Here is an 18029-nt window from a genome sequence, read left to right as displayed (position 1 = left end):
GACGTACATTGGCAGTAGAATGGCCACACTGAAGAGCTCAGTGACTTTCAACATGGGACCGTCATAGGATGCCACTTTCCAGCAAGTCAGTTCGTCAGATTTCTGTCCTGCTAGAGCTGCCCTAGTCAACTGTAAGTCCTGTTATTGTGAAGTGGAAACGCCTTGGCGCAACAACGGCTCAGCCACACAAGCTCACAGAACTGGACCGCCGAGTTCTTAAACGCGTAGCCTGTAAAAATCACCTGCCCCCGGTTACAACACTCATTACCGAGTTCCAAACTTCCTCTGGAAAAAACGGCAGCGCAATAACTGTTCGTCGGGAGCTTCATGAAATGGGTGAAATGGTGTAAAGCTCGCCGCCACGGACAAATCTGGGTTTGGCGGATACCAGAAGAATGCTATCTGCCCGACTGCATAGTGCCAACTGTAAAGTTTGGTGGAGAAATAATAATGGTCTGGGGCTGTTATTCATGGTTTGGGCTAGGCCCCTTCGTTACAGTGAAGGGACATTTTAATGCTACAGCATACAATGATATTCTAGATGATTCTGTTCTTTCAACTTTGTGGCAACAGTTTGGGGAAGGCCCTTTCCTGTTGGTACTGAGTCAATGTGCAGGGGTATGGGTTAGTCAAGATAATTGAGGTACATGTAGGTAGGGTTAAAGTGACTATGCATACATAAAAAAACATCTCATTCCAAAATCATGGACATTAATATGGAGTTGGTGCAGGTGTATGGGTTAGTCAAGAGGGGTATGGGTTAGTCACCCTTTGCTGATATAACAGCTTCCACTCTTCTGGGACGGCTTTCCAGTAGATGTTGGAACATTGCTGCTGGGATTTGATTCCATTCAGCCACAAGAACATTAATGAGGTCAGGCACTGATGTTGGACGATTAGGCCTGGCTTGCAGTCGGTGTTCCAATTCATCCCAAAGGTGGGTTTGAAGTCAGGGCTCTGTGCAGGCCAGTCAAGTTCTACCACACTGATCTCGACAAACCATTTTTGTATGGACCTCGCTTTGTGCATTGTCATGCTGAAACAGTACACCTTGTGTATATAGCCTCGTTGTTATTTTGTGTTTCTATTTTTGCTATTTTAGGTTTATTTATCACATTTTTTTCTTACATTTTTAAAAGCATTATTGGTTAAGAGCTCGTAAGTAAGCATTTCACGGTAAGTTCTACTATTTGGTGCATGTGACATTGAATTTGATTTCTTTGAAGTCTGCTGCATGATCAGTCCACTAGAGAGCACTGTCGAGGTATAACCCAAAGACACCCCTTGCCTGGAGATTTTTTATTTTATATCACTTTTATTTAACTAGACATTTAACTAGACGCAAAAGGCCTTCTGCAAGGGAGAGGGGCCTGGGATTAAAACTAAAATAAATATAGGACAAAACACCAACACTACATAGAGACCTAAGATAACTCAGCATGGCAGCAACAAATGACAACAACATGGTAGCATCACAACATTATGTTTTTTGGGGTCAAGTTTAAGGAGCTCCTTTGACTCTGACCGCCTGCAGGAGAGACTTTGTAATGTGGCAGTGGAAAAAGAGAGCGGAGCATCGGGGATAGTCGCATTAGAATGGGTGGGATTTGAGGAAATGTTGGGTGGGCAATAAGGCATGGCTGAGTCAAATAGGAATACTGACTTAATGAGGTGGTGATTTTAAACTCAGCCAGATCAGTCGAACCAGGGGCTGAACCTGTTCAGACTTAGTGGAAGGGGCCAGGAGAGCGCTTAGGGCATTTAGGGTTCAGGCCGGTGCTGATGGTGGCCGACAACACCCAGCAACAGTCAACAAAGAGTTAGATGGAAGTTTAATGTGTAAAACTAGCAAATCAAATTGTTTGGGGACAGACTTGATGGAGACAACTGAGCACTGAAGGTGTTCCTTGGTAAAGATTGCTACTCCCCTACCTTTGGAAGATTTGTCTTGCAGAAAAAGGTTATAACTAGAAAGGATAACATCAGTGTTTCAAACACTCTTTCTTAACCACGTCTCAGTAACGACCAACACATCTGGATTGGAGCTGTGAACCCACACTTTCAATTGATACATTTTAGGTAATAAGCTTCTAGTGTTAACGTGCAGAAAACCCAGGCTTTTACAAGAGCAGAAATCAGTGAAGCAGATATCAGAGCACAAATCAGTAATGCGGCTAGCAACAGTAGAAGGTCCAGGGTGTACATGCACATTTCCAGATATAATCAGTAGTAATATAATCAGGACACGGCAGAGGACAGGGAGAGCTCTGCAATGTTGATTTCTAACATTTGAATGTGCATCAGATGACAAAAAGATAATATTGTATAGCAATTTCATCAGGTAACATGAATACAAAGCTGGCGAGAGTTGGTTAGAATGGGATGGGAGGCCAAAAGACCGTGTAACCAATAGAGTCAGAGTCCTGAGTGTGGGAACAAACAGTCTGCCCCACGGTTGGGTAAACAAGCAAGTTTAAAGTCAGATCTCGCTTTGAGCATTACAGGAACGGAATTCTGTTTGCTTGCTCTTTAACCCCTTCACGTTCATTCTATCACAATGAAGCCAACTGTTTCATGCAATGTGGTTGCTAATCAGCCTGACAGCAGCTACAGTACATGCACATCAGCCATGTGCACATCACAGCAGCTATGTGCACTAGTGGTGCGCGGGTCAGCTGTTTGTTCACACGCACCTTCCCGTGTTTGCTAATAACCCATCCACAACCGCCTGACATTATGTAAGAAAGTGAAAATCTAAGGCCCTTACCCGCTAATATAGAAAATGGGCTGTAGGCTACGTGGAAGGATTTCTTTTTTATTTGGTTATGCAATTTTTTTTGTCAACTTGTCTATAATTAGATACATGCAGCTTCTCTTCTGTCATTAGCCTATATGTTGCCCTAGAAGACTAAATAAAACCTTGCTCACCAGAATGGCAAAAATTGATAGAATGAATGCTTCAATCAAATTTTATTGGTCTCACACACACACATGGTTAGCAGATGTTAATGTGACTGTAGCGAAACGCTTGTGTTTCTAGTTCCGACAATGCAGTAATATCTAACAATTTCACAACAACTACCTAATACACACACACATATATATATATATATATATATATATATATAATATATATATATATATATATATATATATATATATATATATATATATATGGATGAGCGATGGATATATATATATATATATATATCGAACGGCAAGATGCAGTAGATGGTATAGAGTACAGTATATACATATGAGATGAGTAATGTAGGGTATGTAAACATTTTATTAAGTGGCATTGTTTAAAGTGACTAGTGATACATTTTATTACATCCAATTTTTAATTATTAAAGTGGCTAGAGATTTGAGTCTGTATGTTGGCAGCAGCCACTCAATGTTAGTGATGGCTGTTTAACAGTCTGATGACCTTGAGATAGAAGCTGTTTTTCAGTCTCTCGGTCCCAGCTTTGATGCACCTGTACTGACATCGCCTTCTGGATGATAGCGGGGTGAACAGGCAGTAGCTCGGGTGGTTGTTGTCCTTGATGATCTTTTTGGCCTTCCTGTGACATCGGGTGCTGTAGGTATCCTGGAGGGCAGGTAGTTTAGCCCCGGTGATGCGTTGTGCAGACCTCACTCCCCTCTGAAGAGACTTATGGTTGTGGGCGGAGCAGTTGCCGTACCAGGCATACAGCCCGACAGGATGCTCTAGATTGTGCATCTGTAAAAGCCAAATTTCTTAAGAAGCGCTGTTGCGCCGCCTTCACCACGCTGTCTGTGTGGATGGAACATTTCAGTTTGTCCGTGATGTGTATGCAGAGGAACTTAACTTTTCACCTTCTCCACTACTGTCCTGTGGATAGGGGGTGCTCGCACTGCTGTTTCCTGATGTCCACGATCATCTCCTTTGTTTTGTTGACGTTGAGTGTGAGGTTGTTTTGCTGACACCACACTCCAAGAGCCCTGACCACCTCCTTGTAGGCCGTCTCGTCGTTGTTGGTAATCAAGCCTACCACTAGTGTCGTCTGCAAACTTGATGATTGAGTTGGAGGCGTGCATGGCCACGCAGTAATGGGTGAACAGGGAGTACAGGAGAGGGCTGAGAATGCACCCTTGTGGGGCCCCAGTGTTGAGGATCAGTGGGGTGGAGATGTTGTTTCCTACCCTCACCACCTGGGGGCGTCCCGTCAAAGTCCAGGACCCAGTTGGACAGGGCGGGATCGAGACCCAGGGTCTCAAGCTTAATGACGAGTTTGGAGGGTGCTAAGGTGGTAAATGCTGAGCTGTAGTCGATTAAGAGCATTCTTACATAGGTATTCCTCTTGTCCAGATAGGTTAGTTGACATCGGTAAATTTTAAATGTCATATTTGCTTTTTTCACGAAGCAAAGACATTTAGGGAACAGGGATCAAATGCAACAACAACATGCCTGTGCAAAATGTCCAACTGACATCGGTTTGACCGGTTGTGAGAAAATAGAAAGCTGTGAAAATGACCCAACCTATAAATGACCTTGACTAACCTGTACCCCCCGCACATTGACTTGGCACCGGTTCCTCCCGTATATAGACTCTTTATTGTGTTACTTTTGATGTATTTAAAAAAAACTTTATTTAGTAAATATTTACTTAACCAACAATGCAGCTCAAGAAAGAGTTAAGGGCTTGTAAAAGTAAGCATTTCACACATGTGACAAATACTATTTGATTTGAACATGCTTCTGTTAAGATTTCAGTGTGGATTGTGTGTGTTTCTCTCCTTCTCAGGAGACCCACATCCATGTGTCCGAGAGAGGGCCTCTACACCATACCCAGAGTATATCCATCAGCACACACACCCGAGGTGACGAAGCTGTCACACACACTCTGGTCACACACACACCCCAGGACACACAGCGCTGGATGGAGGCCTTCTGGCAGCACTTCTATGACATGGGTGAGTCATACTGATACATTTAGTAACATTTGATTGGATTTGATTAAGTTTGATTAAATTCTATTTGGTTATTTATTTGATTCAATTGAAATACTTATCGATTTGCTGTATACTAGTGGACACAATCCCTGGTCCTGCATACTCACAGGCTGTGCAGGTTTTTGTTTTGACCCATTACACGCTACTAGCCCACCCTTCTTTAATCCGACAGGGACAGATAGAAGTGACATTTCCAGTTAAATGATGATCATTACTGTTGAATTGTAATGTTAGGTTTTATCATTCTAGTCTTCATAAGGGGGTCATTATATATACATACACAGTTGAAGTCAGAAGTTTACATACACTTAGGTTGGAGTCATGAAAACAAGTTTTTCAACCACTACACAAATTTATTGTTAACAAACTATAGTTTTAGCAAGTCGGTTAGGACATCTACATTGTGCATGACACAAGTAATTTTTCCAACAATTGTTTACAGACCGATTATTTCACTTATAATTCACTCAATTACAATTCCAGTGGGTCAGATGTTTACATACACTAAATTGACTGTGCCTTTAAACAGCTTGGAAAATTCCAGAAAATGATGTCATGGCTTTAGAAGCTACTGATAGGCTAATTGACATAATTTGAGTCAATTTGAGGTGTACATGTGGATTTATTTCAAGGCCTACCTTCAAACTCAATGACTTTGCTTGACATCATGGGAAAATCAAAAGACCTCAGAAAAAAATATTGTAGACCTCCACAAGTCTGGTTCATCCTTGGGAGCAATTTACAAATGCCTGAAGGTACCACATTCATCTGTACAAACAATAGTACGCAAGTATAAACACCATGGGACCATGCAGCCGTCACACTGCTCAGGAAGGAGATGTGTTCTGTTTCCTAGAGGTGAACGTACTTTGGTGCCGAAAAGTACAAATCAATCACAGAACGGCAAAGGACCTTGTGAAGATGCTGGAGGAAACGGGTACAAAAGTATCTATATCCACATAACCTGAAAGGCCACTCAGTAAAGAAGACGCCACTGCTCCAAAACCGCCATAAAAATAGCCAGAATACGGTTTGCAACTGCACATGGGGACAAAGTTCGTACTTTTTGGAGAAATGTCCTCTGGTCTGATGAAACAAAAATAGAACTGTTTGGCCATAATGACCATCGTTATGTTTGCAGGAAAAAGGGGGAGGCTTGCAAGCCAAAGAACACCATCCCAACCATGAAGCACAGGGGTGGCAGCATCACGTTGTGTGGGTGCTTTGCTGCAGGAGGGACTGGTGCACTTCACAAAATAGATGGCATCATGAGGGAGGAAAATTATGTGGATATATTAAAGCAATATCTCAAGACATCAGTCAGGAAGTTAAAGGTTGGTTGCAAATGGGTCTTCCAAATGGACAATGACCCCAAGCGTACTTCCAAAGTTGTGGCAAAATGGCTTAAGGACAACAAGGTTAAGGTTTTGGAGTGGCCATCACAAAGCCCTGACCTCAATCCTATAGAAAATGTGTGGGCAGAACTGAAAAAGCGTGTGCGAGCATGGAGGCCTACAAACCTGACTCAGTTACACCAGTTACACTCAGTTACACCAGCTTTGTCAGGAGGTATGGGCCAAAATCCACTCAACTTATTGTGGAAGGCTACCCTTCCTTCGTTTGACCGAAATTAAACAATTTACAGGCAATGCTACCAAATACTAATTGAGTGTATGGAAACTTCTGACCCACTGGGAATGTGATGAAAGAAATAATACCTTAAATAAATAATTCTCTCTACTATTATTCTGACATTCTAAAAATAAAGTGGTGATCCTAACTGACCTAAGATAGGGAATTTTACTAGGATTAAATATCAGGAATTGTGGAAAAACTGAGTTTAAATGTATTTGGCTAAGGTACTGGTGTGGGAATCTGTGGGAGGCCATTATTCCTCATGGAGAAGAACATTCAATGATTTGCTTATCAATCAAGCCATTGGAACCAATTAGGATCAATTTGAAAATCCATCTAGCAACGCTTTGATTGGCAGCTCTAATTAGTTACTCATGTCACCACAGTTATGCACCAGTTGCAGGGAGAGACTGATCCGTTTGTAAGCCGACAGTGAAACTAAGCTCGTCTGGCTCTACCCAATTCCTTTGTCTCTATAATACCTGCTTTATCTTGTCAGTCTGAGGAGACGGAGATGAGACCTGTTTGCTTTAATCTCCTGCCCACACACACACACACACACACACACACACATCTCCTGCTGTGCCAAACCCACCACTGGTGTGCGTGGCCAAGAGTGTTATTTTCATGTCATCTGACCATAGCACTGGTTTGAATCCAAGTGGCCACGCACACCAGTGGTAGGTTTGGCGAAAGAAGCATGTACATACAGAAGTGAACCCTGTACCTACTGTAAAATATGGTGGTGGATCTTTGATGTTATTGGGCTATTTTGCTTGCACACGGCACCAGCACCAGGACATTTTTTGCCAACAACCTGGTTGCCTCTGCCAGGAGGCTGAACCTTTGCCACAAGTAGATCTTCCAGCAAAACAATAAGCCCAAGCAGACATCAAAATCCACAAAGAAATGATTACTTGACCACAAAATCAACATATTGCAATGACCATCTCAGTCTCCGGACTTGAACCCCATTTAAAACCTGTGGTTTGAATTGAAGAGGGCCGTCCCAAAAGTGCAGACAAAGGATATTAAGAATCTGTAAGGATTTTGTATGGAGGAAGGATCTAAGATCACTCCGAATGTGTTTCCCAATCTCATTAAACATTTTAGAAAAAGGCTCCGTGCCATTACCCTTGCAACGGGAGGGTGGAAAACAGGGGTGGCAATATTCTTTTTAACCTTAATTCATTTTCTTGAAAATATACGAATTGCTAAGCAATCTCTTTCTCCGAGCAATCATTTTATTATATCATATATTTTTAACAATCAATTGAGCATAACATGTCAGTTTTTACTGTACACCGAGCGATTCATTCCCAATGATTTCCCTCAACCTCAAGCAACAGAATTATCTCAGGATCCCACTCCTTGTAGTACACAAAATCCAGTTACTCACTCACATATTTAACACGATATACAATCCCAGACACTGCACCAAGCTTTTCTTTTCTTTCACTTCCTCCGATTCTAGAAGAATGTCTGTGTGGACGACACTGTGAGAATAGAAAACCTGTCGTTGTGATTTGTCCCTTTGTGTGAACTGTGTGTATTTGTAACGATTGAGAAATGCTATTGTTGAGCCTCAGTCAAATCTATAAAGATGAGGCACACAACACACATTAACCTAAATTCCATGCCTATCCTACACACAATTTTCTAAAATTGTGGCTAGATGGCCTGTAGCCGTCTGCAGGTTGATGTTTATTTTCACGAGTCTTGCCCTGGAGGCAGAACTGAGCGGTGTCAGCTGCAAAGTCAAAATTGTCTATATCTAAAAAATGAAATATGAAAACAAAAATGTAGCTTTTGGGTCTTCCGTTAGGGTTAAGCATGAAGGTTAGCAGTGGAGTTAGGTTTAAATTCAGATTTGATTACTTTGGGTCTGTGCCAGCTAGTAACCACTCTGCAGTGCTGCCTCCAGGGCAAGACTCATGACAATAAATGCCAACATGCTAGCCATGTCTGTAAGTCCTAGTATACAGTACACACCTATGCCTAGTAAACACACCTTTAGATATTTTATCAGAGAATACAGTATTAGGGCCCATCGATTAAATACAGATTGAAATGTTGAATCCACCTTGGTTATAAATCCGAAAATGACATTACCTTGCTTGTCACTTCTGTAAGTGCTTTTACCGTGTATTGAATTTATGTTCCCTTGTATGTACTTACGGTGTATTTCATTTTAGGATGGTCTGTCATGGATAGCAATGTTGAATATGTGTCGCTTAACTTGCTTTGTAAGTGTTTGGATGTTTCATGCACAATAATGTTGTTTATTGTGCAGTAAGATTGTGGAAAATCCAATCCAATTTTATGTGTCACATACTTCGTAAACGGGTGTAGACTAACAGTGAAATGCTTACGGGCACATCCCAAAAATGCAGAGACATAAAAAAAGAGTCAGTATAATTGAAAAATAATAACTAGCAAAAAATACACAATGAGTAATGATAACGTGGCTATATACAAGGGGTGCTAGTACCGAGTGGATGTGCAGAGCTACGGTAATTGAGGTTGACATTGTATGTACGTACTGTAGGCTGTGATAAAGTGACTAGGCAACAGGATAGATAATTAACAGTAGCAGCAGCAGCGTATGTGATGAGTCAAAAGAGTTATTGCAAAAAGGGTCAATCCAGGTAGTCCGGGTAGGTATTTAACTAACTATTTAGCAGTTTTAGGGCTTTGGGATACAAGCTGTTCAGGGTCCTGTTGGTTCCAGACCTGTTGCATCGGTCTTTGACAATTTTTAGGGCCTTCCTCTGACAGTGCCTAGTATGATGTACAGGGCCGTACGAACTACCCTCTATAGCGCCTTGCGGTCGGGTGGCAAGCAGTTGCCATACCAAGCGGTGATGCAGCAAGTCAAGATGCTCTAAATGGTGCAGCTATAGAACCTTTTTGAGTATCTGAGGCCCCATGCCAAATCTCCTGGCACACTGCCAGGTCACTGACCTCCCTATAGGCTGTTTCATTGTTGTCTGTGATCCGTTGTCTGTCTTTGACCAACATACCATCAAGCACAAGTTTCCTTTTAGATGGTCGCTTATGGGCTTCACATATTTTGGCATAATGGTGGATGGTAACCTGAAGAACCTCTATAAACTCAATCTGGCCAGCTTGTTGCAAAAGGTGGAGGGTGACCTTGGATATGCCTCTCACTCTACTGGGTAGAATAAAGGTAATTACAATTAATGTCCTGCCCAGATTTCTATATTTGTTTCAATCTCTCCCTATCCCTGTTTCCGCAGCATTTTTTTCCTCTCTTGACAAGCTTCCAGACGGTTTATCTGGCACGGCAAAACCCCTAGGGTTGGCCTGGATAAACTGACCCTTGATTATGGTCAAAGGGGCTTAAACCTCCCCAATTTTAGGATGTACTACTGGGCTGCACTGTCTGGGTTTCTGGCTCAGAGGTTTGACAACGGTCCCTCTCCCTCATGGTTGAACATTGAAAAGATTGAGGTAAATGATGACACTGGGGCGGAATTGTTTTACAAATGGGACAGAAAATCGATAAAAACCATCACAGACAGCCCTTTAATCATACATTCTGTCCTGGCATGGTGCAAACTGTATGAGCTGTTCAGACGAGGGGGATTCCTTTCCCCTAAAACCCCTTTATTGAACAATAGATTGATTCCTATGTTTTTCCAGAATAGTAACTTTAGACCATGGTCTGATAAGGGGATCACTCTTCTGGAACCTTGTTACGCGGAGGGAGTTCTTATGGCTTTTGATCAGCTGAAACAGAAATACCACTTGCCTAACAGGGACTTTGTTAGCTACCTACAACGACAACTTTATTAGGGTGAAACAAGGGACAATGGAACCTACCTAAGATGTCACCTATTGAACATCTCTGCCACGCAGACCAACCACTGTTCAAGACAATTTCCCGTGTTTAAGATGCTCTTATGTCAGGACTAACACTGCCTGGGCTAGATAAACCCTGACTTAGATGGGGAAAAGATCTGGGTATTGATCTTGATGAGGATCTATGGAGTGACCTATACAGGGATGGTGTTACATCCACATTGAACTCCAGATACAGACTGATCCAGTTTAATTTCCTCCATCAGCTCTATCACCCCATCTAGACTGCACAAGTTCAACCCTGATATCTCCTCCCTGTTTTAAATGTGTCTCAGATGAAGGGACATTCCTCCATTCCACTTGGCAGTGTTCAAAACTACACGGTTTCTGGCAGTGGGTATGTGATACCATATCCTCAATTCATGGGGTTGCATTCCCTTTTGACCCGGATGTCTGTCTACTGGGTAACTTTACTAACTCCAATCTTAGGCAAAGCCATACTATAAAGCTAACAGAAAAAATGCTAGTGATTGCCAAGGAATGTATTGCCTTGAAATGGAAATCGCATTCCCCCCTGCCAGTTGCAATGTGGCTATCGGAAGTTAATAGTAAGTAAGTTAAAATACTCAAGCAGTAAGTTAAAATCACTTACTGCTTGAGGAATAAGTTAAAGACATTTTACAGAATTTGGCAACCTTTTATTGACTATATGGAGAATCTCACCTCACATTGATTGAATCTCTATATAACCCTTACTGTATATAATGTTTAACACGTAATGTATAATATGTAGCTTACGGCAGGTGACCATATGATCCAATGTCTCATTATTATTTTTTATTTTACTCTTTATTATAACTTATTTATTGTATGTTTGTATATATAATTATTTTTCTAATTTTATTTTTGTGCCCATCTGCTACTGTCACTTTGTCCTATTGCTGTATAAAATAATTATATATATATATATATATTTTTATATATTTATATAAAAATATTTAAAAAAATATAAAAAAAATATATATATATCCGATTTATAGACTATTGATGATAAAACAAAAAAGCTTGCGCTCTGTTCCGTTCCTCAGGCTACACGCTGTTCTCTCATCAGGTGATCATATTTTCACACATCAGACTATTCTCAATTTAATCTGGTCTTTACTAATATGTACAGTAAAATTTGTTTCGATTTAGGTAGATAAAGTGCATTCGGAATGTATTCAGACCCCTTCCTGTTTTCCACATTTTGTTACATTACAGCCTTATTCTAAAATTTATTAAATAATTTTTTGCCCTCAATCTACAAACTATACCCCATAATGACAAAAAAACAGATACCTTATTTATATAAGCATTCAAACCCTTTTGCTATGAGAATCGAAATTGAGCTCCTGTACATCCTATTTCCATTGATCATCCTTGATGTTTCTACAACTTGATTGGAGCCCACCTATTGTACATGCAATTGATTGGAAATTATTTGGAAAGGCACACATCTGTCTATATAAGGTCCCACAACTGTGCATGTCAGTGCAAAAAATCAAAGTCATTAGGTCGAAGGAATTGTCTGTAGAGTTCCGAGATAAGACTGTGTCATGGCACAGATCTGGGGAAGAGTACCAAAACATTTCTGCAGCATTAAAGATCCCCAAGGACACAGTAGCCTCCATCATTCTTACATGGAAGAAGTTTGGAACCACCAACTCTTCCTAGAGCTGGCCTCACAGCCAAACTGAGCAACTGGGGGAGACGGAAACCACTCCTCAGTAAAATGTACATGACAGCTTTCTTGAAGTTTGCCAAAAGGCACCCAAAGAACTCTGGGAGACTAGTCAGGATCGAGGGAAAGATGAACGGAGCAAAGTACAGAGAGATCCTTGATGAAAACATGCTCCAGAGCGCTCAGGACCTCGGACTGGGATGAAGGTTCACCTTCCAACACGACAACAACCCTATGCAGCGATGCTCCCCATCCAACCTGACAGAGCTTGAGAGGATCTGCAGACGAGAATGGGAGAAATTCCCCAAATATAGGTGTGCCAAGCTTGAAGCGTCATACCCAAGAAGACTCGAGGCAGTAATTGGAGTAAATGGAGTCATTGAAACTTGTTTTTCAACCACTCCACAAATTTCTTGTTAACAAACTATAGTTTTGGCAAGTCAGTTAGGACATCTACTTTGTGCATGACAAGTAATTTTTCCAACAATTGTTTATAGACAGATTATTTCACTTATAATTCACTATCTCAATTCCAGTGGGTCAGAAGTTTACTACACACACTAAGTTGACTGTGCCTTTAGTCAGTTTGGAAAAGTCCAGAAAATAATGTAATGGCTTTAGAAGCTTCTGGTAGGCTAACTGTGGATTCTGGAGGTGTAACTGTGGATGTATTTCAAGGCTTACCTTCAAACTCAGTGCCTTTTTGCTTGACATCATGGGAAAATCAAAAGAAATCAGCCAAGACCTCAGAAAAAATATTGTAGACCTCCACAAGTCTGGCTTATCCTTGGGAGCAATTTCCAAACGCCTGAAGGTACCACGTTCATCTGTACACACAATAGTACGCAAGTATAAACACCATGGGACCACACAGCCGTCATACCGCTCAGGAAGGAGAGGCGTTCTGTCTCCTAGAGATGAATGTACTTTGGTGCGAAAATTTTAAATCAATCCCAGAACAACATCAAAGGACCTTGTGAAGATGCTGGAGGAAACCGGTACAAAAGTATCAATATCCACATTAAAATGAATCCTATATCGACATAACCTGAAAGGCCGCTCAGTAAGGAAGAAGCCACAGCTCCAAACCGTCATAAAAAAGCCAGACTACGGTTTGCAACTGCACATGGGGACAAAGATCGTACTTTTTGGAGAAATGTCCTCTGTTCTGATGAAACAAATAGAACAGTTTGGCCATAATGACCATCGATATGTTTGAGGGAAAAAGGGGGAGGCTTGCAAGCCAAAGAACACCATCCCAACTGTGAAGCACAGGGGTGGCAGCATCATGTTGTGTGGGTGCTTTGTTGCAGTAGGGACTGGTGCACTTCACAAAATAGATGGCATCGTGAGGGGAAATTATGTGTATATATTGAAGCAACATCTCAAGACATCAGTCAGGAAGTTAAAGCTTGTTTGCATATGGGTCTTCCAAATGGACTATGACCCCAAACATACTTCCTAAGTTGTGGCAAAATGGCTTAAGGACAACAAAGTCAAGGTATTGCCGTGTGGAAGGACATTTGCAACACAAACAAACATGGAGAGAACGTGACACAGAGCACGGAGACACAGAGCTCGTACCTAAAAGAGGGGCTACTTCGGTCGCATGGACGTGGTTTGGATATGAAAAGTTTAACGCGGACCAGAAAATCGTCCTCTGCAAAATATGACGCAGGCCGGTCCCGACCAACAGGCTCAAACACCAATAACCTCTTTTACCACCTACGCAAGAATCATGTGAAACAGTACGTAAAGAGTCTACGGATGAGACCCAAAAAATACAGTCGAGTGCTCCAAACAAACTCAGACGTTGCAAAAGGCTTTTGCCCGCGGCACACCATATGGCAAAGAATCACGAGGATGGAAGAAGATAACAGCTTCCGTTACAACTTACATCTGCAAAGACAGCCCCAATTTACACGGTCGAGAAATGGGGGTTTCGTGAGTTGGTGCTAACACTTGACCCTAGGTACCATATGCAAATTAATGTGACACGTATTAATGCCAAAATAACATGCAAAACAGGCGAGCCCCCAAAAATAAATATTTATTTATTTTAGGCCTATATTTATTTTGTTTGCAACTATAGTTGAAGTGTTTTCTATTTACCTTTTTAGATTTTGTTACATGCTTATTTTTAAATTTGCACAGAGGTTCAAAATAAAAGGAGAAATAATCAAATATGAGTAAGTACCTTTTATTTGTTGAGTTTAATTCAAAATGTAAACTATTTATTCATTGAATTTACAGAAAATGTGCTGTATTGTGATAAGTATCGTTATCGGGATATGAAATTACCTAAATCGGGATATGAGATTTTGGCCATATCGCCCAGCCCTGTGCGGCAGGTAGCCTAGTGGTTAGAGCGTTGGACTAGTAACCGAAAGGTTACATGATCATATTCCCAAGCTGACAAGGTAAAAATCTGTCATTCTGCCCCTGAACAAGGCAGTTAACCCACCGTTCCTAGGCTGTTATTTCTTGAAAATAAGAATTTGTTCTTAACTGACTTGCCTAGTTAAATAAAGGTAAAATAAAAAATAAACATGCTGCTTATAGCGAGTGCCCAACACTGGCCGCGCATTCTGTAAGATTGATTGCTAATTCAAGCTATTTAAAAGTAAGTATTACAGTCTACATTTCTATGCCAGAGGAACTGTTCAATATTTTGTTTATCAATCAATGATAGAATCACAATCTCCTGCCTTGGTATAGGCTGTGAAATTAAATAGGAAATGATGTTGTGCTTCTATCACACAGCAACACCATGCTGTGGCCTTGTATTGTTGTCAAATATTTAAAATAGTCTACCGGTCTATTTAATTTTGAGCATGCTTGAATAAGGCATGGATGAATGGTAATATTTGTTGTCAGGCTATAGTAGCATACTTAAATACAGTCATGTCATGTTCTATACACCCAGTTATGCGATCTCTTACAAACAGCGAATGTATCTTATTTTTAACATGCTGAGAGAGGCCTGACTTCTGGAATACAGGGGAAATGCATGCACAAGGCCATGCCGATGCATATTAATTAGAAAAACCTGGCTGGAGAATGTGGCTTGATTTGGCATTATACTGAAATTAAATAATCTTGCCATACTACTCACGCTTTTCTACCTTCTTGGACAAAGGGATGGATTGTGTGGGGTAAAGAACAAGTAAAGACCACACAAATTAACTATATTTAAATTGACGTGGGTTACGGTTACATTTCAATAAATCAATTTTTTACAAAGACATGTCGACTTTTCACTCTACAGGTCAGTGGAAACAGTGTTGTAATGACCTGATGAAGATCGAGGTACCCTCTCCTAGGAAATCCCATTTGGTCACAGCGAAGCAGGGGTCACTTTACCACGAAATAGGTAACTATTCAATAACACACACCACCATCACATAGGTCTATACGCTCACCTACACTTACACAGTTTGAATTATTCTAATATTAGTTTGCAGACCTGCTAGAATTCTCTCTAAATTATTAGACACATTGGATGCTTTCGCAACTGTCGGGAAATAAGATTGCTCTCAAAGGATTATATTGTTGTCATCAATATTGTAAGTAGTCCTTCTACAACAGCGCAGCAGTGCGACCTCTTAATAAATAGATATTTTGCGACTCATCTAAACTAACTTTCCCCACACGCTCTAAACAAGTGAAAATACCGTTGATCACCGTTACCACAAATTTCGTGCTTTAAGATAAAGCGTGGGATAAAATAATCATAAAAACAGGTGAAAGGCTCCATATGCCTCCTCTCTCTACACTTTAAGGAAGATGGACTGAACGAAACCTGCTCTGACAGACACACACACACTCACACAGACAGCATACATAGAATCACAATGGTGGCATTATCGCCAACACCTGTTATGTATACCACAATGACTCACATGGATCTATCTAGGCACTATTCAGGAATTTGAGAGCGAGACGGAAATAGAGATTGACGGAGAGAGAGAAGAAAAAAAACGAGGAGAGGAACCAGATGTGAAAGATGATGGGTAGATAAGAATGCAGGAAAGAGGAGTTATTTCAAGGAAATGGTCGAGGGGAAAATGGATCAGAATTTCTTTGTTCCTTCCGCATGCCTGAGTCGAACCAGAAGAAAGTGATAATAAGTTTGGGGCTATTTTACTCCTTCTCTCCTTTCTTTCACAATAATCAATTTATCATATTGCCCTTTTTTTATACGACTCTACTATAACCCATCACACACTCATCATCTCCTTCTTCCTTCCTCTCCTCCTTTCCCCCAGGTGAGAGTGTGGTAATCCAGGATAACTCTGTCTGCTGAAGTGTGGGCCTGATCTCCTCTTACTGTAACCACAGGTAGAGTACCACCAACTGTAACAGCCCCACACACACACACACACACACACACACACAGAGGAAACCGCCACTTCAACTTCACAACATGAGTCACAGCGGAAGTGTAAATGATGTCCCTGGAACAATACACAATTTTCACCTGCCATGCCAACCAGTCTTTGCATGGCAACCACAGACTTCCTAGAATCAAACCACAAAGGACTAATGGGGTGATTATAGTTGGGACTTGTGCCCATGTGGAATATGTAAGGTAAGAGAACCTGCCAAAGCCAGGCCTCATTAGAACACTCCATTGACACTCAAATCATATTGATATGATCATAAATGTTTCTTCAACTGTCTGATCTGTCAGCCTAGCAGATTGACACTAACTCTAGAATATTACTACCGCTTTGTGAGACAGCTACTGCACTGGGCAGGTTCATAGTTCAGTTTGAGTTCTACTGTAGGCTTGTGTTCTTCCCTGCTAGTCCTGAAGAGCTTTTATTTCAGCCCAGCGGTAATACCCCTGATTCAGCTAATCAAAGTATTGGTGATCAGTTGATCAGATAAATCAGTTAGTGTAGAACATTGGCCCGTAAACTGGCGTACACTTTTGACCCGCATTGAACCAGGTCAGGTCAGTAGCAGCTGTGGTTTCCTACAGTCATCTGATAGGAGCCATAACAAATAGCTCTACGGTCAACTGAACACTTTTAGCTAAACACACTGTCCCTGGGAGAGACACACTGTCCCTGGGAGACTATGTATATCAAATGTCAACTGTTCTGTTGGCAGAGTGTTTGACTGACTCAGTCATGGTAAACACTAATTAAGCCAGGGTATAATCCAAGTCAATGTGCCAAACTCTCCAAATATCTCACTGATGAATAGCTGATGGATGTTTATAGAGAAAAGCCAGGGTTGGGTCAAAATGGTTACCAAGTAGAGGTCGACCGATTAATCGGAATGGCCGATTAATTAGGGCCGATTTCAAGTTTTCATAACAATAGGAAATCAGTATTTTTGGGCACCGATTTGGCAGATTTTTTATTTACACCTTTATTTAATCTTTATTTAACTAGGCAAGTCAGTTAAGAACACATTCTTATTTTCAATGACTGCCTAGGAACGGTGGGTTAACTTCCTCGTTCAGGGGCAGATTTTCACCTTGTCAGCTAGGGGGATTCAATCTTGCAACCTTACAGTTAACTAGTCCAACACTCAAACCACCTGCCTCTCATTGCACTCCACGAGGAGCCTGCCTGTTATGCGAATGCAGTAAGCCAAGGTAAGTTGCTAGCTAGCATTAAACGTATCTTATAAAAAACAATCAATCAATCATAATCACTAGTTAACTACACATGGTTGATGATATTACTAGTTTATCTAGCGTGTCCTGCGTTGCATATAATCGATGCGGTGCGTATCGTTGCTCCAATGTGTACCTAAACATGAACATCAATGCCTTTCCTAAAATCAATACACAGAAGTATATATTTTTAAACCTACTTATTTAGCTAAAAGAAATCCAGGTTAGCAGGCAATATTA

General features: G+C 41.1%; 1 protein-coding gene across 6 annotated transcripts in view; it reads left to right on the top strand.

Moving 5' to 3' along the window:
* The window catches only part of LOC112234446 (rhotekin), a 97965-nt gene that overhangs the window by 14691 nt on the left and 65245 nt on the right, over nt 1-18029 (top strand). For all 6 annotated transcript variants that reach the window (XM_024402578.2, XM_024402579.2, XM_024402580.2 and 3 more), the window contains exons 10-12: nt 4770-4938; nt 15426-15530; nt 16426-16498. In XM_024402578.2, coding sequence (XP_024258346.1) covers nt 4770-4938; nt 15426-15530; nt 16426-16463 — 312 coding nt within the window. In that variant the 3' untranslated portion in view covers nt 16464-16498. The remainder of the gene's footprint in view (nt 1-4769; nt 4939-15425; nt 15531-16425; nt 16499-18029) is intronic.

The sequence above is a fragment of the Oncorhynchus tshawytscha genome, linkage group LG33 (assembly GCF_018296145.1).
Source record: "Oncorhynchus tshawytscha isolate Ot180627B linkage group LG33, Otsh_v2.0, whole genome shotgun sequence".
Lineage (NCBI taxonomy): Eukaryota > Metazoa > Chordata > Actinopteri > Salmoniformes > Salmonidae > Oncorhynchus > Oncorhynchus tshawytscha.
This window is presented reverse-complemented; position numbering and strand designations above follow the sequence as displayed.